At 35.9% G+C, this 24545-nt stretch overlaps 1 protein-coding gene across 2 annotated transcripts in view; it reads right to left on the reverse strand.

Annotated features, from left to right (window-relative positions):
* The window catches only part of tnpo3 (transportin 3), a 152081-nt gene that overhangs the window by 41156 nt on the left and 86380 nt on the right, over positions 1-24545 (reverse strand). For both annotated transcript variants that reach the window (XM_039761435.1, XM_039761434.1), the window contains exons 6-9: positions 18958-19133; positions 14775-14913; positions 7761-7907; positions 2925-3032 (exon numbers count right to left, since the gene is read on the reverse strand). In XM_039761435.1, coding sequence (XP_039617369.1) covers positions 2925-3032; positions 7761-7907; positions 14775-14913; positions 18958-19133 — 570 coding nt within the window. The remainder of the gene's footprint in view (positions 1-2924; positions 3033-7760; positions 7908-14774; positions 14914-18957; positions 19134-24545) is intronic.

Here is a 24545-nt window from a genome sequence, read left to right on the forward strand (position 1 = left end):
AGCAACAGAGAACAAAATGAAAAAGCTTAACTAAGACAAAATCAGTATCTTTAATTCTTTGTCAGTAGAACGGCAGAAAATAAAGACACAGATTTGTTTAAACACACAGGAACACACTAATGAAAATAAATTAACATCAACAATATCGGTCTATTAACTGTTGAACAATGAAGCCTACCTACTGTGAAGCATGGTTGTGGAAACATTATTTTGTGGGGGGTTTTCTCTTTAGTGGGGACTGGGGGGTAAGTCAGGTTTTATGGGAAAGTGCTGCCAATTCAACCCAAACTCTTGAGGAAAACCTGCGGCTCTCTGCCAGACAGCTGAAGATGGGCAAGTAGTTCACCATGCAGCACAACAGTGACCTAAAACACACCACCAAAAACAATGAAATGGCTTAATAACAGCAAGGTGATGATCCTTGAGTGGCCAAGTCAGAGCCCTGACTTGAATTTGATAGAAAAATCTGTGAATGGACTTAATGTACTTAAAGCACAATGTAGCTTTTAAATCAGGGGACTGTCACTTTTCCAAACCCTGTTGGTCTAGTTTTTCATTTTTTTTATTGATTTTCAGAAACGTGGCCTTTATTCATTGTTAAAATATTGCGAGGCAAAATGTGTAAGTAAAGCCGGAAGATTTTTTAATGGGTTCTGATGTCAGGCTGTAATATAAAAAACTGAGTATTTGAAACAGGTATGATTTTCTATAGGCTCTGTATATAGTTCTCCCTATTTTAAGGATCCAAAAGAAACTGGACAAATTAATATTATCTTAAATAAACATTTTTAAACTGTCATATTTAATACTTGGTTGCAAGTCCTTTGCAGTCAATAATTGACTGAAATCTACAACACACAGAGATCATCAGCCATTTAATTTTTTTTTACTTGGCGATGCTCTCCCAGACCTGTTCTGCTTTCATATTATTTCCCACTTATTTTGAGGGCTTACTGCCTTTTCTCTGGTCTTAAGCAGATGAAATGCATGTTCAATTGCATTTAGTTCAGGAGATTAACTCAGCCATTCAAAACATTCCACCTTTTGGTTATGAAGTCTAGTTGTTTCAGCAGTATGATTTGGGTTACAATCTAAGCAGATGACTCTGTATACTGCGGTATTCTTCCTGTTTTTACCAGTAGTATATCAGCAATAAATAAGGGAACCAGCTTCAGTGGCACACCCATAAAAGCCCAACGCATAACACTACCTCCACCATGTTTAGCAGAGGAGGTGGTTTTCTTAGGATCATGAGCTGTCCTTTTCCTTGTTTCTCCACACATTTTTCTATCCTAAGACACCGTTCCAAAACTGTATAGATTTTCTTAGTACTTCTTAGCAAAACTATAATCTTGAATTTAATTTCTTAAAGCATGCGATGATGCTCTTTTTTTAGCTGCCTTGGACACAGCTACAGCTACATCCTGGGGAGTGTTTCTGATCTGACTGACAGTTGAAAAGGGTTTTTTCTTTGCTATTAAAATTATTCTTATGTCATCCACTGCAGTAGTCTTCCTTGATTTACCAGGCTAATTGGAATTCTTGGGCTTACCAGTACACTCTTGTTATTTAATGATGTACCAAAAAGTTGATTTTAGCAAATCTAAAGTTTTCTAGTTCTTGGATTGTTTTATTCATGACTTTCCAGCCTCAAGGTGATATTGACATTTCTTTGGTCCGCATGTTGCGGAACATTAGCAACAGCTTCTAAATGAAAATACCACACTTAGAATCAACTGTAGGACTTTTCTCAGGTTAATTGTGCATGATCCGATGAAACAATAATACACATCTGGCCAAGGAACAATTATCCAGTTACTTCTGGTTCCTTAAAATAGAGGAGAGTACATATAAGAAGTTCTGTATTTCCCATATCATTCACTTTTTTCCCCCCTAAAAGCTTGCATTATTTGCTTAACTTCATTATCAGTATGTTTGGGTAGACAGCCACACTACTAATGATGTCACTGTCCAAATAGTTATAAAATTCACTATATTAGGCACTGTGAAACTGCACAGCTACTGTTCCATGTTAAAAGTTTGGACAATCCTGGTCAAAATACATATTTTGATGATATTTGAAGTAAAAGATACTAATAAAATACCACTTTGATAAAAAAAAATGCCATTTTATGAAAATATTTATGCACAGTTGTGATTTATTTGATGAACTCAAAAAATGCAAAAAAAAAATTAAAAAATAAATGTGACAATAGCAAAGGTTTGGACACCATTTCAGTTGAACAGTCTCAGAACTGTGTACAGTACATTTCTTCTGATGTTTTACAAATATGACTGTCACAATAAATCTTGTTGTACAATGAACCCTTTTCTACTTCTGTCCTTCAATGTTGTCATGTTAAAAACATTTTTGCTCTATTTGGTTTTTTTTTTTTTTTTAAATCAACTTACTGTTTTTGAAGTTGTAGTTTATATGGGGCTTGATGTTAGACAATAACTCAAATTAAGTTTTTGTGTGACTATACACTAGTTCTACTGATGCTCAAATAAGCACATGTGTACAGTCTTTGTGTCTTGTAAAGATATGAGCTAAAGTAATACATTACATTTGTATGTTGTGATGCCGTGTTAATCATAAAAGCATAGTTTCAATGATCCACAATATTTGTATATGTATAATGCACAGAAAGTGATTAAGATTGATTGATAAAACTAAATGTATTCTTTTTCAAAACAATTAAAACATAGTCAATGTGTCTTGATCTGGGACAGGATACAGCTAAGCTGTTTTCGAGCCCTTTACAAGTTGAATTAGAAACATCAAATGATGAGAAAAGACCATTAAAGAAAACACAATTCATGTACAAGCATTATTATCTTTATTTTGCAGTACAAATTTCCATACAGACCTTTACAGACAACAGAAAGACTTAGATGTACCAAAAAGATTGAATGTACCATACCTGAGAGAAACATTCCATGGATCCAACCAAAAAAATGAGGTCCTTTACAAGATCTGAGACTCTCATACGGAACTCCCCAAAATCATCAGTATCCTCAGGTATTCCTTCCTACATTAAAAGAGTACTAATAATTTATTTTATATTAAACCAAGCTATGGAAAATAATCAAGAAAAACAGTAAAAATATTCCAAGAGTTAATTTCACTGCTGTTTGTTAAAAAAAATATTTAGCATGACTTGTATTGAGGTTAAATCAAAATTTTCTAATCATGCATCAATTTTCATAACCCATTTTGCCAATAGCTGAACCAAAATAATCCTTACAAAACAAGCAGGCCTTGAGCTGGGTCTTAAAGAAACAGTTGTTATAAACAAAGGAAGACCATGGCTTTTCAGTGGAATCATCTCCCTTTTATTTCAGATGAAAATAAGTGACTACCTCGAAAGCCTTGTGTATCTTGAAGCTGACAGTGGACCAAAAATCTCAATGAGTTAAAAGGGAGTCAGATCACACACAGTTTTGCCCTCCACTAATACTGACAGCTTTGGTAAACAACAACAAAGTAGGCTGTGAAAAAAATATCTTTATTAATTTTCTTGATTTGTCTTTCAAAATATTATAAAAAAATGCAACCTTTAATTGAAGTAAAATTAAAATATTTTTAAAAATTATGTGTGTGCCATAATTATTGGCACCCCTAGAAAGTCATACGAGTGAAGTAAAATCCTACTCATATTTTACATTTTAAAGCTCATCTGAGTGAGTAGGAACACTTAAGTGGCCAGCCATGACTTCCTGTTTCACTGGGGTATAAAACATGAGGTGACACACAGGGAAAAATCTCCTAATCATCCATCACAATGGGAGAGACCAAAAAACACAGTAAAGATAAATGACAAAAGGTTGTTCACCCACACAAATCAAGAAAAGGCTATAAGGAAACCTAAATACACGGATGAAAAAAGCACATTACACTATCAGGGCAATAAATAAAATGTTTAATGATTAGAGTGGAGAAAGGTCTCCAAGGATCACAGCTGGGAAACTACATACATCGGTTCAGTTTTAGAATCAGAAAGTCTTCAAAACTGCCATCAGATACCACCTACATAAGTGAAAGTTGCTTGGGAACATTGCCAGAAAAAAACCCTTGCTGTCATCAAACAATAAAACTCAAGCGCTTACAATTTTGCAAATGATCCTTAACTTTTAATGGGACCATGTTCTAAGGTTAGATAAAACAAAAATAAAGATTTTTTTAGCAACACATGAGATGTGTTTGGCACAGAGGGAATAATAGGCATGCAGAAAAATACATCATCCCCTCTGTGAAGTAGGATAGTGAATCTTTGATGCTGTGGGGTTAGTTGTCAGTGGACAACCTGTTAAGATACATGGTATCATTGACTCCATCAAGTATCAGAAGATATTAAATCAAAACCCTACTGCCTCAGCCTAGAAGCTAAATTTGGGCCAAGGCTGGATCTCCCAGCTGGACAATAATCCAAAGCATACCTCAAAATAAAAAAAGGTTCAGTGAACAAACAAATCAAGGTTTAACCATGGCCATCCTAGTCCTCTGACCTACATCTCAGTAAAAACTTCTGGGGTGAGCTGAAGAGGACAGTCCATTAGCATGGACCTCAAATTTAGAAGGATTTAAGGAGATTTTGCATGGGGGAATAGTCTCAGATTTCTTGCCATGCTTTCTCATTGAGCATTATAGCAGATGATTAAGGGCTGTTGCCTTGTGTGACCTGTTATCTTTGCAAAGGGGAGCTGCATGAAGTATTAAAAGAAGGTGTGCTAATAATTGTGGAACACAATTATCTGAGAAAATATTTGTTTTACCTTTCTATTTTACTTTAAATAAATGTGATTTTTTGTTAACATTTTAAATGAAAGACCTGGAGGATAAACAATAAAGACTATTTTCACAGCCCATTTTAATTTATTTACATTTGTGCTTGTGAACCCTTTAGAATTTTCTATATTTCTGCATAAATATGACCTAAAACATCATCAGATTTTCACTCAAGTCTTAAAAGTAGATAAAGAGAAACCAGTTAAACAAATGAGACAAAAATATTATACTTGGTCATTTATTTATTGAGGAAAATGATCGAATATTACATATTTGTGAGTGGCAAAAGTATGTAAACCCCTAGGATTAGCAGTTAGTTTAAAGGTGAAATTAGAGTCAGGTGTTTTCAATCTATGGGATGACAATTAGGTGTGAGTGGGCCCCGTTTTATTTAAAGAACAGGGATCTATCAAAGTCTGCTCTTCATAACACATATTTGTGGAAGTGTATCATGGTACGAGCAAAGGAGATTGCTGAGGACCTCAGAAAAAGAGTTGTTGATGCTCATCAGGCTGGAAAAGGTTACAAAACCATCTCTAAAAGAGTTTGGAGTCCACAAATCCACAGTCAGACAGATTGTGTACAAATGGAGGAAATTCAAGACCATTGTTACCCTCCCCAGGAGTGGTCGACCAACAAAGATCACTCCAAGAGCAAGGCGTGTAATAGTCAGCGAGCTCACAAAGGACCAGAGGGTAACTTCTAAGCAACTGAAGGCCTCTCTCACATTGGCTAATGTTCATGTTCATGAGTCCACCATCAAGAGAACACTAAACAACAATGATACGCATGGCAGGGTTGCAAGGAGAAAGCCACTGCTCTCCAAAAAAAACATTGCTGCTCATCTGCAGTTTGCTAAAGATCACGTGGACAAACCAGAAGGCTATTGGAAGAATGTTTTGTGAACGGATGAGACCAAAATAGAGCTTTTTGGTTTAAATTAAAGTGTTATGTTTGGAGAAAGGAAAACACTGCATTCCAGCATAAGAACCTTATCCCATCTGTGAAACATGGTGGTAGTAGTATCATGGTTTGGGCCTGTTTTGCTGCATCTGGGCCAGGACGGCTTGCCTTATTTGGTGGAACAATGAATTCTGAATTATATCAGAGAATTCTAAAGGAAAATGTCAGGACATCTGTCCATGAACTGAATCTCAAGAAAAGGTGGATCATGCAGCAAGACAACGACCCTAAGCACACAAGTTGTTCTACCAAAGAATGGTTAAAGAAGAATAAAGTTAATGTTTTGAAATGGCCAAGTCAAAGTACTGACCTTAATTCAATCGAAATGTTGTGGAAGGACCTGAAGTGAGCCGTTAATGTGAGGAAACCCACCAACATTCCAGAGTTGAAGCTGTTCTGTACGGAGGAATGGGCTAAAATTCCTCCCCGCCGGTGTGCAGGAATGATCAAAAGTTACTGAAAATGTTTAGTTGCAGTTATTGCTGCAAAGGGGGGGGGGTCACACCAATAACTGAAAGTAAAGGTTCACAAACTTTTGCCACTCACAAATATGTGATATTCGATCATTTTCCTCAATAAATAAATGACCAAGTATAATATTTTTGTCTCATTTGTTTAACTGGTTTCTCTTTATCTACTTTTAGGACTTGAGTGAAAATCTGACAATGTTATAGGTCATATTTATGTAGAAATATAGAAAATTCTAAAGGGTTCACAAACTTTCAAGCACAACGGTACCAACATCAGGGGAGTACAGAAGGCATTTCAGCCAGAGCAGACATAAGGTCAATGTGTTGTGAAGCAGCAACACTACCAGGTGACACTGGGGCGGTTTTAAATTCTATGCCCTGTGGGGTACATAATCATCCATCCAACTTCTTCCGCTTATCCGAGGTCAAGTCACGGGGGCAGCAACTTAAGCAAGGATGCCCAGACTTCCCTCTCCCCCGGCCACTTCTTCCAGCTCTTCCGGGGGAATCCCGAGGTGTTCCCAGGCCAGCCGGGAGACACAGTCCCTCCAGTGTGTTCTGGGTCTTCCCCGGGGCCTCCTCCCGGTTGGACGTGCCCGGAACACCTCACCAGGGAGGCGTCCAGGAGGCATCCTGATCAGATGCCTGAGCCACCTTATCTGACTCTTCTCGATTAGGAGGAGCAGCGGCTCTACTCTGAGCCCCTCCCGGATGACTTAGTTTCTCACCCTATCTTTAAGGGAAAGCCCAGACACCCTGCGGAGGAAACTCATTTCAGCCGCTTGTATTCGTATTGTATTGTATATTTAATTTGAATTGTATACACAATAATACATATTTGCATGGGCACACCTCTTGGCACTTACAAAACAAATTAGGCAACTAAATCCTTTCATACCTAAATGATTGTTTTACAGCTTCCCAGAATGTTAAGAAATATCTTACTACATATCTTAGACATTTGGGTGAACCTAGGTAATTGAGTGGGAACTATTAAAATTACTTAGGGAGAACAAGCTGTTAAATAATCCTTTCAGTGCAAAATAGGGTAATGGACATTTTAAAAAAAAAAAAAAATATTAACTTTAAAGGATAACAGGATTTTTTTTCTCTGTACAAACTGTCATTGTGTAAAATGCCAGTTTCTTCCAACGTTTTGATATTCATTTTTAGAATGCTTTTCATTACAGATGGAATTTTCTGTTATTAAATGTACCATTAAGTTTTATTTAATATACTAAAATATTATCTGTAATTAAAGTAGTAATTCATTTTATTTTAAAAATACACAACTTATCAAATTTTCTTTCATCTATCTAAATGTACATTGTAGTTTAAAGATTTATTTTTCATAATGGCAAGTTGAGAAATTCTACAAATGTAAACCACAGTAAAAAATATATTTTCACTCTTCTGACTCATGTCTGCAAGACAACTGTCATACATTTAATTATTTTTGCTCATTGTAGGCAATTTCCAACTGCATTACAGATCTGCATTCATCTTAAACATACAGAAGAAGAAAAAAAATAACTTACATGGTCAGGGTCCAATTGACAATGCCTTGCAAGGGCATGCAACAATCTTTGGATATAGGGCCGAAAAATGCCATGAAGTACTGCATCATTAATTTTATACAGGTGCTCTCCTAATCTATACCAGAAATTAAAAGATATTTCTACAACCTGCAAATAGAAAAGAAAAGAGCTCAAAAAGCTTAACTTTCACTTACTGTCCAGGATCTTCACATAACCAGTATACTAAATAAGTAGGAAAAAAGGTGTTTACACAGAACAGTATAACTTTTCTCTCACATGTCATCATAATGTTTTAACATATTTAAAATGTATATAAGCATTTCATATATGCATTTGCCTTGGAAAATTGTGTTCCATAGCCCAACATTTTCTATAAATTTTAAAAAACATCTTGCCCAAACTTTCACTTTATAATAGAGGCAACAGGGCATTGAGCACCACTGGAAAAGCTGAAAACACACCAAATACGTCCTCTTTCAGCCTCAATAAAAGAACACATGCCTTCAGTGTTTTTGATGTATATTTGTGACAACAAACAAGATAAAAAAAATAATTTTATTTCAAATTCCTGGAGCTATTCAGTTGAAGGTAAAGGTACGTTTTTTGTTCATATGTGTGAGTTCTCATATAAATATATGAGTAAAGCAAAATATAAGACTGGAAGACTACATGTGCTGAAGAACCGCTCACAGCTGGCTTTCTTTTAACATGGCTGAATCTCATAATATTAGTGGCTTTTTTTGTTCAAAAATGACATGCATAAGCTATTGAGTATGTAATCATAATATGCCTATCAATATTCAACAACTTCATGCTCCTTTAATTCTAAAGCGCCAGTGTGGGCAAGATATAAGAAATGTTGGAATTTGGAAAACAGTTTCATGTAGAAAATGCATATATATCATATTTGTGAAGAAATAACTTAAAAAATACCAAACTTCTCCTTTAATGGGATCCTTGAGCCTAACCTAGCAGCTTCAGCAAGAATGCAAAAAACAGCCTTGGAACAGGCACCAAGCCACTGGAGGAGCATCTCACATACATCTCCACACATGTTTAATTTGGAATAAACAATTAACCTAACACAAACATCTTTTAGCATATGGGAACAACACCTCTGTATGTAGTGGAAAACCCACACACACACACACACACACACACACACGAGGGTAGATCAGATCTTACAATCAAAAGATTTGGATAAATGAAAAATAATAAATAAAAATATTCAGCAAAATGTCTCTAAGGGAAAATATATTCACAGTACTATAATGAATAACTGAACAGTGAATACACATAACCTAGTTATTCTGGGTGGCATTAGCTGTTTGTTCAATCCGACTGCAAGTAATTAGACTTTTCGATGAAACTGGACTTCACTTAGAGGGTTGAGGGGAAAACTGCCCAGCAAATAATATGAAAAAACACATGTTGTGGCACCCCAACTGGGAAGACAAACAGGGTTTAAGTGCTATAAGGCAGCAACACTACCCACCTTCATCACTATGTCTCACAGTATATAACACAGCAAATAAGGGGAAAAATACACAAGTGAGTTTAAAAAATGGAAGTACTTAAATGTTTAATCTCTCAATGGCCAGCTATTGGCTTATATAAGATACTCATTGTGAGAAGATATTAATTCTGGATGAAAAACTATCTTGTATAAATATTTTGCTAATTTACTTCCCATACCAATACTTTCACTCCTTAAAAACCAACCATGACCTAATATGGGACTGATACTCTAAGGAAAAGGGAAAGATGCCATTCTCCAGATAAGCTATTTTCATTTAGTGGTTCAGTGTTAACTACTATTGTTTCCCACTTCCAGGAGACAGTCTCTGAATCCAAGCATTGTCGCCGTATGTATGCCATCTGCATATTCTTCCCAAATCTCCAACTACTCCTAAATACCGCTCCATAATAGAAAAGTTGTAAACAGCCCCCAACCCACGCAGGCTCCCCCTTAACTTACACAGTACCCATATACAGGACTGTTCACTATAATCTCCAGATAAGCGTCTCCTAAAAAGAAAAACCTTTAAATATGGAATACCTAGTCTTAAATGTCCAACTGCTCAATAATACAGATGACCAAACTGCCTCTGCAATTAGTAAAGCTATACCCCAACCATTTTAACGTAGTGCACTACTGGAACATTAAAAAGGGCACACTCTCAGAAGTTACAGAAATAACATCCATCTTCATATTTTGCTTGTGCTACTGGTAATTGACTGCAACATGGTGTATTGTTGGGGTTTCCAATGAGATGCCAGCTGACCAAGGGATGACAGAGTCTGTATAAACTGTAATTTAGATTTTCTCTACTCTGACACTGGCTGGTATTAGCTTAATATTTCCTTACTTTTCCCACTTAATTAATATTTAAGCATATGAAATGATTTATCAAGTGCATATAAATATTTTAACTATTACAATGGAAAAATACCAAGGCATTCCATTCTGTTGTGTTCAATCAAATCCCTTTGATCAATTAATAACTAGTAATTATTAAAATATAAACCTTGCTTAATGACATAGACAATAATCTTTCTATATAATACGCTACCGTGGCTGGCTGTTTGTCCAGGATTTTAAATCACCTGTAGCTCGGCAAACTGTTTGAACTATTGACCTGAAATTTGGTACACATATACTACGTGGCATCTACTATCCGCTTTCGGGGTGATTATTTTTGTTATTCTTTTTATTTTATTTTATTGTAGAATCAACTCTCGGCAGCGCACAGCAGCAGGGCCGTACGGCGCATGTGTATGGGCGCCGTTCTCATTCCCTACCACCTTCGCTAATCATTCTTGAGGCAAATTGAAGACCTAAGTGCCAGCTTAAGTGAAAAATGTAAGAAAACGTAGCAAGTAATTGCAACACAAAAACTAACTTAATCAGTTTTAACCGAAAAGATGCAGATGAAAGAAGAAAAGCAGCGGGCCTCTTGGGTGGAGAAAAGAAGAACTGCTTAGGAAGCAGTAAGTGCATCAACCTCTGAGCAAACGAATGCTAAACAGAGACAGAGAAAGAATATGAAAACTAGGAATGCTCAAGTCAAGTGTATTCACTGCAGTACGCTGTTACTGGTACAGAATAATTTTCCCAGAAAATGTTCTCTCTAGAATTATGCAGGCAAGAATTTATTCTAACATTAAGCATCTTTACAGTACAAAAAACATTCAACATATTTGTTTAGGAACAGGAGAATACTGAAAAGAAATATTAAATAGAGAAATTATCCTTTTTATCTATTATTTAGCCTGTGTTGTTTCTTGTAATGGCTGAAGAACAAAAGTAATCTCATGTTTTTTATGGAAAATGGAGATAAAGTTCCTGACACAATAGGCTGCTATGGTGACCAATGCTGAAGAAATGGCAGACAACATGAAAATATCAATAGGTAAAAAATTAATTTACTTATGTTGCATAACACAGATGTCAGATATCCAGTTGTATGCTCACAACATCCGTAAAACGTGCATTTCGGCTAAAATATTATAAGAAAAACTACTTCCAAAAATCCTCTTATGAACAGCTGGGGAACATGTTCAAAAAAGAACAAGAGTTTGAAATGAACATTTGACTCCCCACACAAGCACTTCATGTGATATTAACACTGTAGAGAGGTGTGCAATTAGGAAACAAAAGAGACTGAAAGCATTATCAGGTGGAATTTATGCTTCATATCTGTGCATATTTGAGGTACTCAACAAGAAAAGGGTCAATTCAAAGTGTAATTTTACAAATTATTGCTGAAAACGACAGAACTACAGCACAGTGGCTTAACCACCAAACATATCTGTTTACATGTACATATACTGCTTTTGTATGTTGTTGCTTGGGTAACCTATTGACTTTCACCATGGCCAAGATACAGTTGTGCTTGAAAGTTTGTGAACCCTTTACAATTTTCTATATTTCCGCATAAATATGACCTAAAACATCATCAGATTTTCACTCAAGTCCTAAAAGTACATAAAGAGAAACCAGTTAAACAAATGAGACAAAAATATTATACTTTTCATTTATTTATTTATTAAGGAAAATGATCGAATATTACATATTTGTGAGTAGAAAAGTACAGTGCATCCGGAAAGCATTCACATCACTTTTTCCACATTTTGTTATGTTACAGCCTTATTCCAAAATGGATTAAATTCATTTTTTTCCTCAGAATTCTACACACAACACCCCATAATGACAACGTGAAAAAAGTTTACTTAAGGTTTTTGCAAATTTATTAAAAATAAAAAAACTGAGAATTCACATGTACATTAGTATTCACAGCCTTTGAATGAATGAATTTAATCCATTTTGGAATAAGGCTGTAACGTAACAAAACGTGGAAAAAGTGATGCCCCGTGAATACTTTCCGGATGCACTGTATGTGAACCTTTGCTTTCAGTATCAGGTGTGACCCCTCTTTGCAGCAATAACTGCAACTAAACATTTCCGGTAACTTTTGATCATTCCTGCACACCGGCTTGGAGGAATTTTAGCCCATTCCTCCATACAGAACAGCTTCAACTCTGGGATATTGGTGGGTTTCCTCACATTAACTGCTTGCTTCAGGTCCTTCCACAACATTTCAATTGGATTAAGGTCAGAACTTTGACTTGGCCATTCCAAAACATTAACTTTAATCTTCTTTAACCATTCCTTGGTAGAACGACTTATGTGCTTAGGGTCGTTGTCTTGCTGCATGACCCACCTTCTCTTGAGATTCAGTTCATGGACAGATGTCCTGACATTTTCCTTTAGAATTCTCTGATATAATTCAGAACTCATTGTTCCACCAATGAAGGCAAGTCGTTCTGGCCCAGATGAAGCAAAACAGGCCCAAACCATTATACTACCACCACCATGTTTCACAGATGGGACAAGGTTCTTATGCTGAAATGTAGCGTTTTCCTTTCTCCAAACATAACGCTTTTCATTTAAACCAAAAAGTTCTATTTTGGTTTCATCCGTTCACAAAACATTCTTCCAATAGCCTTCTGGTTTGTCCACGTGATCTTTAGCCAGCTGCAGACGAGCAGCAATGTTTTTTTTGGAGAGCAGTGGCTTTCTCCTTGCAACCCTACCATGTACACCATTGTTGTTCAGTGTTCTCTTGATGGTGGACTCATGAACATTAGGCAATGTGAGAGAGGCCTTCAGTTGCTTAGAAGTTACCCTGGGGTCCTTTTTGACTTCGCTGACTATTAAACGCCTTGCTCTTGGAGTGATCTTTGTTGGTCGACCATTCCTGGGGAGGGTAACAATGGTCTTGAATTTTCTCCATTTGTACACAATCTGTCTGATTGTGGATTTGGTGGAGTCCAGACTCTTTAGAGAGTGTTTTGAAACCTTTTCCAGCCTGATGAGCATCAACAACTCTTTTTCTGAGGTCCTCAGAAATCTCCTTTGCTCGTACCATGATACACTTCCACAATCAGGTGTTAGGAAGAGCAGACTTTGATAGATCCCTGTTCTTTAAATAACACAGAGTGCCCACTCACAAACAATTGTCATCCCATTGATTGAAAACACCCGATTCTAATCTCACCTTCAAACTAACTGCTAATCCTAGAGGTTCACATACTTTTGCCACTTACAAATATGTAATATTTAATCATTTTCCTCAATAAATAAATGACCCAAGTATAATATTTTTTTCTCATTTGTTTAACTGGTTTCTCTTTATGTACTTTTAGGACTTGAGTGAAAATCTGATGATGTTTTAGGTCATATTTTTGCAGAAATATAGAAAATTGTAAAGGGTTCACAAACTTTCAAGCACAACTATATGTGCATGTCAAGAGTGTCACATACACTGAGTTGAAGTGTATAAGCATAATATATGCAACCAAGTTCCAGTTCACAGTTCAGGGTGAATTAGTAGGTGCAATGTTGTGTGCATTAACTTGAATACATTAACTTGAATGCATTAACATCCCAGCATCCTCAGCAGTTACCTTCTCAAGAAAACATTCAGATGCTTCTGGGTGCAAAATCAAGTCGGCAGGTTTATGGACTCTATTTTTCAGTATTTATTTAAGTAGTTGAACTTTTCCTTCCTCTTCATCTTTTCCTACTTCTATGTGGGGTCAATGTGCTTGATTAACCTTCATCAACACAGTCCTACACCTCCTCTTGAGTCAAACCATTTTCCTTCAGATCTCCTTTCACTTTATTCATCAACCTCCATTTTGCTCTCCCTCACTTTCTCTTCCTCTATAGTTCAATTCCCATTACTCTTTTGTTCACATATTCATTGTTTCTCCTCATCACATGCCCATACCACTTAAACCTACGTTCTTGCAATATCTCTCCCACTTTTGTGTGCTGTATTCAAACTTGATTTGACACATAAATACATCAAAGAAACAAGAATCTGCCCTACAATAATCAAATAGGAGTTGTAGGCATCTTGAATCCACCTCAAAAGTGTGACTTTAGGAGTTAAAAACAATTTCAAAATCTAAATTGCTTTTCAATAGAACAGGATAACCAACATCTCTTATATTGCAAATGAGACTTCTTACTAATTGAACCATTTATAGAGTAAAGGGTATTTACTCGTATACTGTAAAAATTCTAATGGTAACTAATCTTAAGATATAACAAAAAATACATCAATTTTGTTAACTGCATATGTAAAACCAACATTTAAACAACAATCATATATCTTTTTTGCTACAAAGTAAATTCTATTTTTGTTTCCCTTAGTAAATGCATGCTATAAAGCCAAGTTTCATCTTTTCATCTCATTGAACTGAAATAAACATGCCTGCTTCTTTCAGAAAAAATCAGTACACCTTGGATTAAAATACTACAATTACATTACTTTAACTAATAATTAAATAACCAATTATGCAAAAAACACTAATAAGAAATGACAAAAATTAAATGATAGAAGACAAAAATATAATAATTTTTAAAAAGTGGTTTTAAAATTTTAATCAAAATAAGAGATATTACATGAAAAACTGTATTTTTTCTGTTAAAAATATCCTTACTTCATATTGTGGGTGACCAGCACAGATCAGCAGCAACTCAAGTGTTCGTAAATTTCCCATTCCCTGTCCAGGATTCCTCACAATTGCCTCTAGGAATGTCTCACAGAGTTCAGTAAAAATCCGACAATAATTCAAAACTCTAAAATATTAAATAATACAAAAGGAGAGCAGATTTACCATTGCACATAAAACCAGTTTGGTTAGACTTAAATATGAGTTAGGATTTTGTTCTTTCTTACAAATATTTTAATATTAATTTAAATTATGACCACATGATTTTTCTGTCATATGGCACTTCTTTATAATTTTATATAAAATCATGCCAATTATGTACAAACTAATAGTGAGGAGAGGGGGAAGAGAGAGAGAGACAGACAGAAAGATAATAACTCATAAAGACAGTAACAGGAATTTAAAAGAGGGGTAAATGCAGGCTTATTTCCTGATGTCCTCTTACTTTTCCTAAGAGGGAAATCAATGACTAGTCCTTCACATGCCCAATGGCTATTAAAAATGAATAAAGAAAGTCCCCTTTACACTGCTGTGAGAAAGTAATTGACCCCTTCCTAATATCTTCTTTTTGCATATTTTACACAATGAATTACCTTACTCCTTTAGACAATTGCAATGCAAGAGTTAGGGAACCTGAGTGAACACACTATACAATTTTTAAATTATTACTCTATTTAAGGAACAAAATTGTCCAGGGCACTTATCATTTCATAGCTTCAATAACTTTGGCAGCAATATTCGCAACTTAACACTTTCTATATTTTAACATCAATTTTTCACAGTGTCTTTGAAGAATTTTAGTTCACTCTTCTTTCAACAACTACTTCAATTCAGAAAAACAGGTAGGTTCAGGTCTTGTCACAGGATTTCTATTGGGTTCAAGTCCGGACATTGACTAGGCTATTCCGAAACTTTAATTTTGTTTCTTAGGAGTCACCCAGTTGAAGACGTGCTTTTCCATTTGTGTCATTTTTCTGCTACATAACCTAATTAAGCTTCAAATTCAGGTCATGAACAGATGACCATACATTTTTCTTAAGAATAGTAAAATGCAGAATTCATGGCTCCAATAATAGAAATCCTTCCAGGTCCTGAGGCAGCAAAGCATTCCCACACCATTACACTACAACACACATTTTATTGGAGGTATGATGTTCTTACTGTAAGATTAGCTTTATGACAGATATAAGATTAGCTTCATGTACCAAAAAAAACAGCATTTAAGTATTTTCACTACTGGAAGTAAACATCAACTTTCCTCTCAATCCCTTGCTACTCCTTCCACCTCAACACTTGCTATTGCGTATTTTGGAAAATTCACATTTCCATCACTTCAACATGAGAAGAACACCCTCCACCCCGACATTACTTCAACACAATCTGGATTTCACAGGGCATATCCTTATTGCTTTGATGTAATCAGAACTTCGCAGGGATGCCCTTATTGCTTCAAGGCCATGGGGACTTCACGGGGGACCCGTCCCTCCCATTGCTCAGATGCGATCTGGACTTTACGAAGATAACCTTATACCTTCAACATGATCTGGAATTAATGGGGGTATCCTTATTACTTCAATGCGACTGGGACTTCAAGGCAATCAACACAGAAAACATGAGTAGTGTGGCACACCAGGGAGACAAGAAATTGTGCCAAGCACCATGAAGGCTAGAATAACATGGGTGGTTTTGTTGAGTTATTCATTATTCAGTTTAGAAACATTTTGGTACTGGTGCTGAGGTCCAAAAGCTGGTATCAATACCAAAGTCAAAATTTTAGTAACGACCCAACACTATGTCAGACACAGTGGGACCTGTGTTGTCCAAAGAGTTCTACTTTTGATTTATTTGTCCATAAAACATTATTCCAAAAAGCTGGGGGGGTCATCCAGTTGTTCCTTTGTGAATGCAAAGATGTCCTTCTGGGATTTGCTGTAACTTCCTGAATGCGTCGTTGATGTGCACTTGAGAGGATGTTGGCAGGCAGGGCATTCCTGTTCCAAATGTTCCTTATTTGGAAATAATGGCTCTCAGTACAGCGTGGTAGAGTGCCAGACCTATATAATCCTTTGCTGATTGGCAAGTTTTAATATTTTTTTCACTCCTTTGATAGGGGCATTCAATATAGGATGAGGCTTAGATTTAATAGGGCTGACTATAGTCAGCTGTGGCTATATTCAGTGTTCTGAGTCTAATTATCAATTAACTTTGGTCACCGGTTTTCAGTGAGTAACTAAAGGAGCAATTACCTTTTCACATGCGCAATACATGTGTTGAGTAAATGTATTGCTTAAATATATTAAAAGGTAATTTAGAAATGCTTTTGTAAGTTTACATTTGTTCCCTTTACTTAATAAAGTGTTTTGTTTAAAGATCTGAAGCCATTCATTGTGACAAATACAGAAAAACCGAGGACATTAGGATGGGGGCAAATACTTTTTCTTAACACTGTAACTGGGCTTGACAAAACCAGGGCAGGAAGACAATAATATAAGATGCAGGTTAAATTTACCATTATTTACACTACAATGGTTTGTATTTTATAAAGACATGTAAGTGTTTAAACTATCCACTACTGCCAATGGCAAGATATGGAAAGTGGTCATTTTAAACAGAGTACAGTAAAACCTTGATTACCCGTCACTCGATTAACCGTCAGTCTGCATATAACTGTCATGGCTAAAAAAAAAAAGTGCACTCCAGCACCTACCTATTACAGTACCACTGCTGCCATGCATACACTGTGAGCTCTGCAGATTGAAACAACTCACCCTTCTGCTACTGTATAGTGTTCATCCCCAGCACAACTTGTCAGGCTGACCCAAATCAGTGTCAGTTATGTACCTTTAATTCTAATAGCGTTTCGTAGCTTTTCTCTTTTATTATAATTTATGTACTATACATTGTTATGATTGATAAATGTAAGCATGTGGTATTAAAATTGCCACAAAATATTGAAATTATTAAACATTTACAAAATGGCAAAAAATGCTTCAAGTATTGCTTCAATTTCTGAATTTCTGGAGTACGAAGAACAACCTTAAACAATATAAAGCATGATGCCGACAAAATTGAAAAACATGTTGAAAATGGAAACCAATGATGGTAATGTTAATGCATTAATGTTAATGTTCTCCTGGATTGTAATTTTCTTTTTAAATTCTGTTATGTTTTGTTAATATATTGTGACGTGCTATTGGGGAGCAGTAAGTCATAGGACTGGGTGAAGGGCTTGAGTGACAGGAGAAGTTAAAAGAGAGTCATGAGGCAATAAGCAGTAGAGAATGAAGGAACGAGCGTGTTGATAGGGAAAGCTTTCTTTTATTGTTTTGGAGGTGATGCTCTGTAACCTAGATAATGGTGAATAAGACAGGGCACGATTTGTTACAGAACAAAGACTCCAAGTAAAGAATAGAAAACTCCAGTACATCCGAGTTGTGTTTCCTTATTACGCTGGACATTACAATATTAAACAAATTAATTCATTTTGTTAATAATGATTATTCACTAATCTACAGCATATCATTTTTAAAGTAGCTGTTCTGTTATCCGTCTTTTCTCGTATTCATAATGGCCTAAATGACCTCTGTAAGTTAATCGAGGTTTTACTGTATTCATTTCTGTGCTTGAATGCAAATAACTGTGTGGTCACTTCAAATAAATCATAAGATCATCCCCTACAGGATCATTTTCTATTTGTAAATGTGTTACCTGTAGGGACAGATAGGTTTTTTCAGCTGATATTTAGCTGAAAAATATTCTGCCTAAGCCAATGAAAAGCAGAAAATACCTTGAGGCAAACATGAAAACTGGCAATATAGAAATATTTCAGTCCCTAAACTAAAATGACATTGAAGTGCTTAGCAGTATGGCTAATCTTAGCAGGTTTTTTCTTTTAGAATTCTGGAATTTTAACAAATACAAATAAAAAAAATGTAGTGTATATGGCATGCAGGCAGGAAACACACAACAAACACACCTCAGAAAAGAGGATAAAGTGCTGGGGGTGCAATATTACCCATTGATCTGTAATAAATACATTTTAAGGGCATTACAAGGAGTTGGCAAAAAAATAAACATAATAAAAGTATTAACAGAAAACACTTGCTTGGAAATTTCAAAATACGAACAAAATTTACTTCTACGTCAAACACTTATTGAGTTTTTGCATTACTTGTCCAAGTCTTCCCGTGCAACAGCCATGTGATATGCAGTTTCCAGGGTCAGGACACCTTGAAACAGTTGCAGTGCAAGCGGCATGTTGTTATCTACATTCTCAATGGCATATAAAGCTGAGCACACACAGTCTGAGGCAGCCTCATGGAGGTTGGTGGAAGTTTCGTCCCTTTGCTAAAATTCAAAAACATAGTTATGACATTTGTGCAAATCAACAAAAATATTGCTAAAGTCAAAGTAAGCAACTGTAAAATTAGCAGCCTATAATTACACATTATAACTGAGAGCATTACTCTAGCAGGGAAATTGTAAAATATTATGTCACTAGCTAAGAAAATAAAAACTGAAACATTAATGCTATAAAAATACGGAATATATTTATAAGCACATAATAGACGACAAATGAAAGCCTGAACTTCAAAAACACCCAGAAAGTTCTTCCAAATGAACTTCAAGCTATTCCTTAACTCAACAACAAAAGATCCCTCTCATTGTAGGAGAATACCGAGGAAATATAAAGGAATATTTACACTTACAATTAGCCTTGAATTTTTTATCTCATTTTTATTAAGGCTATAACCTTATGCAGCATCAGAAGTATCTACTAGGTTTGCTACAAAGGAAATGATTAAACCAGTCTATCTTTAACATACTTTTGGATGTAAAGGGGGTGATCGAAAAGTTTTGAGCCGTTACATATTAAGAGGAACACCAGTAAAACCAAAAATGTTTTGTTTATACCTTCTCCCAGTGAACAGTAATTTAGTTATATTCACAAAGGTTTACTACTTCACTCATAAAATTTTTTTTTATCTTATTGTGCAACTACTCTTCTGTAGCTGACTTGAGATCCTTAAGGCTGGGAAGTAGTTGGGGACTAGGTATGGAAAATTAGGTGGATGTAGCACATCTTCCAATCCACAGCAGTCTTCACAACTTATACAGTACGACCAGATGACTTTTGAAACAGAAGGGAAAGAGTCAATGGCTTTGTTCCCAAAAAAATAATTTCAATATTGATTGTTGTACATGGCAAGGAAATGTTGCCCAATTATGTGGGCCTTTTTAGTCATGCAATCGATATAAACAACAACCTCAACAAACTGTGTCCTTGATCTTGCTGGCACTGGTTTGATCCATCAACTACTTCAAACAACCACCATGCTTCCATTGTTTTGACGTATGTTTAGACTCTGGGTTAGAGAGGTATGTCCATACATATCCTTTATTATGAAACACTTCTTAAAATGATCCCAGAATTCATTAGTTTAAAATTCTCCTTGGAACATGTGATGATGATGTTTCACTGCAGTTTAGTATTACGCACTCAACTTGCAAAGGCCTCTGTCATCTTGAAATGCACATGAAGAATAGACCCATAATTGATCCACATAGTTCTTGCTATTTCATTTCTTCGATTATCCATTACAACTCACAGCATGACAATATTTTCTTCTGCTGTCAAGGTTGAAAGCTGAGCCAATCTTGAGTCATCTTTAAGACACATGCTGCCACAATGAAATTCTACAGCCCATCTCTTGACTGTGGCATATTAATTGGAGTGGTCCTGATGCATCTTAACAGGGCAAGGATTAATTTCTGATGGCATACTGTTCTCTAGCTTTATAAATTCAACAATAGCCCGATACCTGATTATGCGGTTTTCAGCATCCATGTTCACTTGGTTCTGAAACAAGAAACACACTATAAACCACAAATGCTAGAAAAGTTTAATTTACATCTTTTAGTATACTGGAGTAAATTTTTTGGCCACTTAAAAATTAGTTCCTTAGAATACCCCTTTCAGGTTCGGACTCAAAACTTTTTGATCACCCCCACCCCTGGTTTGTTATCTTGGATAAATGAAGCCTAGTGACAGCTCTATTAGTTAATGAAAAAATTTAGTATGCTAAGAATGTACTAAGAGAATAACCAAATCCATTATAATTAACGTGACTTTAAAATCAATAGAAAGCCAGGCTAAAAAAATAAAACATTTAAATGCCCAAAGACAAAGCAAGATAAAAAACCCATCAAGCCACTGTTTGAAATCTTGTTCTCTGCAGAGAAAACGTTGTAATTATTTTTAGCTTTGTTTTATCCCAAGCACAAACTGACATACAGTGCCTTGTGAAAGTATTCATCCCCTTTGCCATTTTTCCTGTTGTGTCACATTACATTCTGGAATTAATGTACTTAGCAATATGTTGAAGTAGAATAAAAATAAAATATCTTGTATATATAAATATATATAAAAACTGAAAAGTTGCGAGTGCATACAGTATGTATTCACCCCAGTTGCAATGAAATCCCTAAATAAAGTCTTGTTCAATCAATTGACTTCAGGGGTCGCAATTAGTTGATTAGGGTCCACCCGAGTGCAATCAAAGTGTCACATGATTTTTCTTTAAATAGACCAGTTCTGAAAGGCCCCAACTCTACAACACCACTAAACAAACAACATGAAGACCAAGGAGCACTCCAAACAGGTTAAAGACAAAGTTGTGGAGAAGTATAGATCAGGGTTAAGCTATAAAAAAAAATCCCAAACTTTGAATATCCCACAAAACACTATTAAATCCATTATAATAAAATGGAAAAAATATGGCATCACTGTAAACCTGACAAGAGAAGGCCACCCACCAAAACTCACAGCCCGGGCAGTGACAACATTAATCAATGATGCAACAAAGACATCAAGGATAACACTGTAGGAGCTACCAAGATCCACAGCGGAGATGGGATCATTTGTCAATAGGATCCAACACTTTCCATACCCCCAAGAACAACATTCCCACAGTGCGTGGTGGTGGCAGCATCATGCTGTGTGGATGTTTTTCCATTAGCAGGGACAGGAAAACTGGACAGGATTGAAGGAAAGATGGATAGCAATAAATACAGGACAATTCTTGAGGAAAACTTGTTTCAGTCTATCAGAGATTTGAGACTGGGGTGAAAGTTGACCTTTCAGAAGGACAATAACACAAAACAAACTACTAAAGCTAAACTGGAATGGCCTAGTTAAAGCCCAGACCTCAATCCAATTTAGAATCTGTGACAAGACTTGAATAATGCTGTACACCAACGCAACCCAGATCTACCTTGAAGGAATGGGCTAAATCCCAGTGGACAAATGTGCGAAGTTAACTGAGACATTCCACAAGACATTTGCTGCTCTAATTGCTGCTAAAGGTGGCTCCACAAAGTATTGACTATGCACACTTATGTTTTCTGTTTTTTGGCTTAATTACTGTTTGTGTCACAATTTAAAACATGTTTCACCTTCGAAGTGGTGGGCATGTTGTGTAAATCAAATGGTGCTAACCCCCCAAAATTCCATTTTAATTCCAGGTTATAACGCAACAAAACACCATTAACACCGAGGGGGATGAATACTTTCACAAAGCACTGTAAATCTTGGTTCATTGCCTGAGGCACTTTGGAAAACTACCTATTGCCAAAGTTGAGACCAACCATATCAGTCTTGTATAGTGCCTTGAAAAAGTATTCAATCCTCAACACATTTTAATACTTTACAGTATTGGATTTTGGAATGCTTTGGTGAACCTAAAGTGCTTGTATGTGCTATATCACTTCTACAACTCACAGAGCATGATGGATTGTCTCACCTAAATAAAATCAACCCATGTAGATAAATATGGAACATGCCTTCTAAATTATAAGGTACTGGATTTGAGAGAAACTAAAGGTGTTGTTCGAAGGAAGGTATTCATAAGAAAGTGTCATTATAGAGGCTTTGGGGGTCAACATATCTGTGCTTTTGTAATGTTGTAAAATATCATCTAGAGGACACTTCATACAAGTGGAAAAAAGTCTTGTAGTTTGATAAGAATAAATGCAAACATTTTGTCTCGAATGTTAGAGATCACATGTGGTGCAAAACAAACACTGAACACTAGCCATGTTGAGCCATTTTTGCCATAAAGAATATTGGTATTGCCATTATGTTAAGTGAAGTTACAGCACAAAGAAGTCATAATCTTGTGGGGTTCACAGAATGATGAATATAACAATATAAGTAAATATATTCATTTTTGCCAAAAAACTGAAATTGGGTAGGTAGCTTTATTTCAGCAGGATAATGACTCAAAGCACAGTGGCTAAAAATATAGAAAACATAAAAGATGTCCTTGAAGGGGTCTGCCAGTGTCCTGACAAGGCTGGCAAAAAACAGTGCTAAAATTAATGTATTTAAAATTTTATGATTAACATAAACAATATATGCTAATCCTTACGTTCCAAATATAAAACACAAAAAAAGCAGACCACCACCAGGAGTGGGCATGCAAAAGAATATGACAAAAATAACCAAAGATCTATCTATCTGTCTATATATACATACACACCAGCACAAAATGTCTTGTCTTGATCTTGGTGCTAATTGAAAGCTTATGAAATTCAAAGTAATGCCATCCTCAAAGTATTGGAAATATCAATTAACAGCAACCACAACAAAATGCCCTGCTATCATGGTTTTGTAATGGTAAAATGATAACTAAACCAAGTGATATGGCAGAATGAAAAGAAACAAGAATGGTGACATGTGCTAAGTATTAAGCAAATCATAAAGGGCAATTACATGACTAAGAGCACCATAATAGGAAGAATAAGAGCAATGCCATCTGTGGAATGTCAAGTGTGGAATACAGAATGCAAGAACGACAAAGGTGAAGAAATGCATGCCGACAATTACACTTAGAACTTATTGTGGTTTACATCAAACTTTTTATTGGGTCACACAACTCTCTCCCATAAGACGACAAGACACAGAACCCAATTGACAAGCAAGAAATAGTTCTAAATATAGACCAACTGAGCAGCAGAAAAAGATGATGGGTAGTAGGCATGCAAAACAAACTCCAGGATACAGAATACAACAATGCCCGAAAAAACAGAAACGTACAGCAACAATCGAAAATATAATCAATTAGTCAATACTTTCGACCATATGAAAGCATTGTTTTTACATCCTTACACTGATTGTGTAAAATGTTAACTAGCTACGGTGAGACAATTTCATATCCATTCCAGCTAAGCCTTCTAAAGCCAATGATAACTTGTTAAACATTAACTGGCTGGTATTTCATGCAGGACTACAAACACAGTAGAATAATGTACAATCTGGGCTAAATCTGCCAAAAAAAAGTTCAGCATCATGTCAATATATCTGCCACATTTACAATAACTATAATGTTCTGATGTTCGAGGAGATGTAACACTAAGGCCCTGTCCACATGGGCATTCAAATCTTGGTTAAATGAATGCACTCTGAGAGACCTAGGCATTTCAAGTTGTATTTTGTAGTGGTGCTTAATTGACATCAATATGACATTACATTCATGTTCGTTTGCCTCTGGTAAACACCAACCTGCAGCTCAGATTGTAGTCTTGTGTCTTTGCCTGTTGGGGTGGACAGTTATCAGGCAATACAGAATGTTTTTAACCTGTGGGGTTTGAAGTTCATCCTTTATTGGATTTGCGAAATATGGATCAGTTGATTTTATTAGACCTGAACATTGACCTCCTTGGGTACTGACCCAACAGCATTAATAATCCATTAGTAGC

Source organism: Polypterus senegalus, chromosome 8, assembly GCF_016835505.1.
Source record: "Polypterus senegalus isolate Bchr_013 chromosome 8, ASM1683550v1, whole genome shotgun sequence".
Classification (NCBI taxonomy): domain Eukaryota; kingdom Metazoa; phylum Chordata; class Cladistia; order Polypteriformes; family Polypteridae; genus Polypterus; species Polypterus senegalus.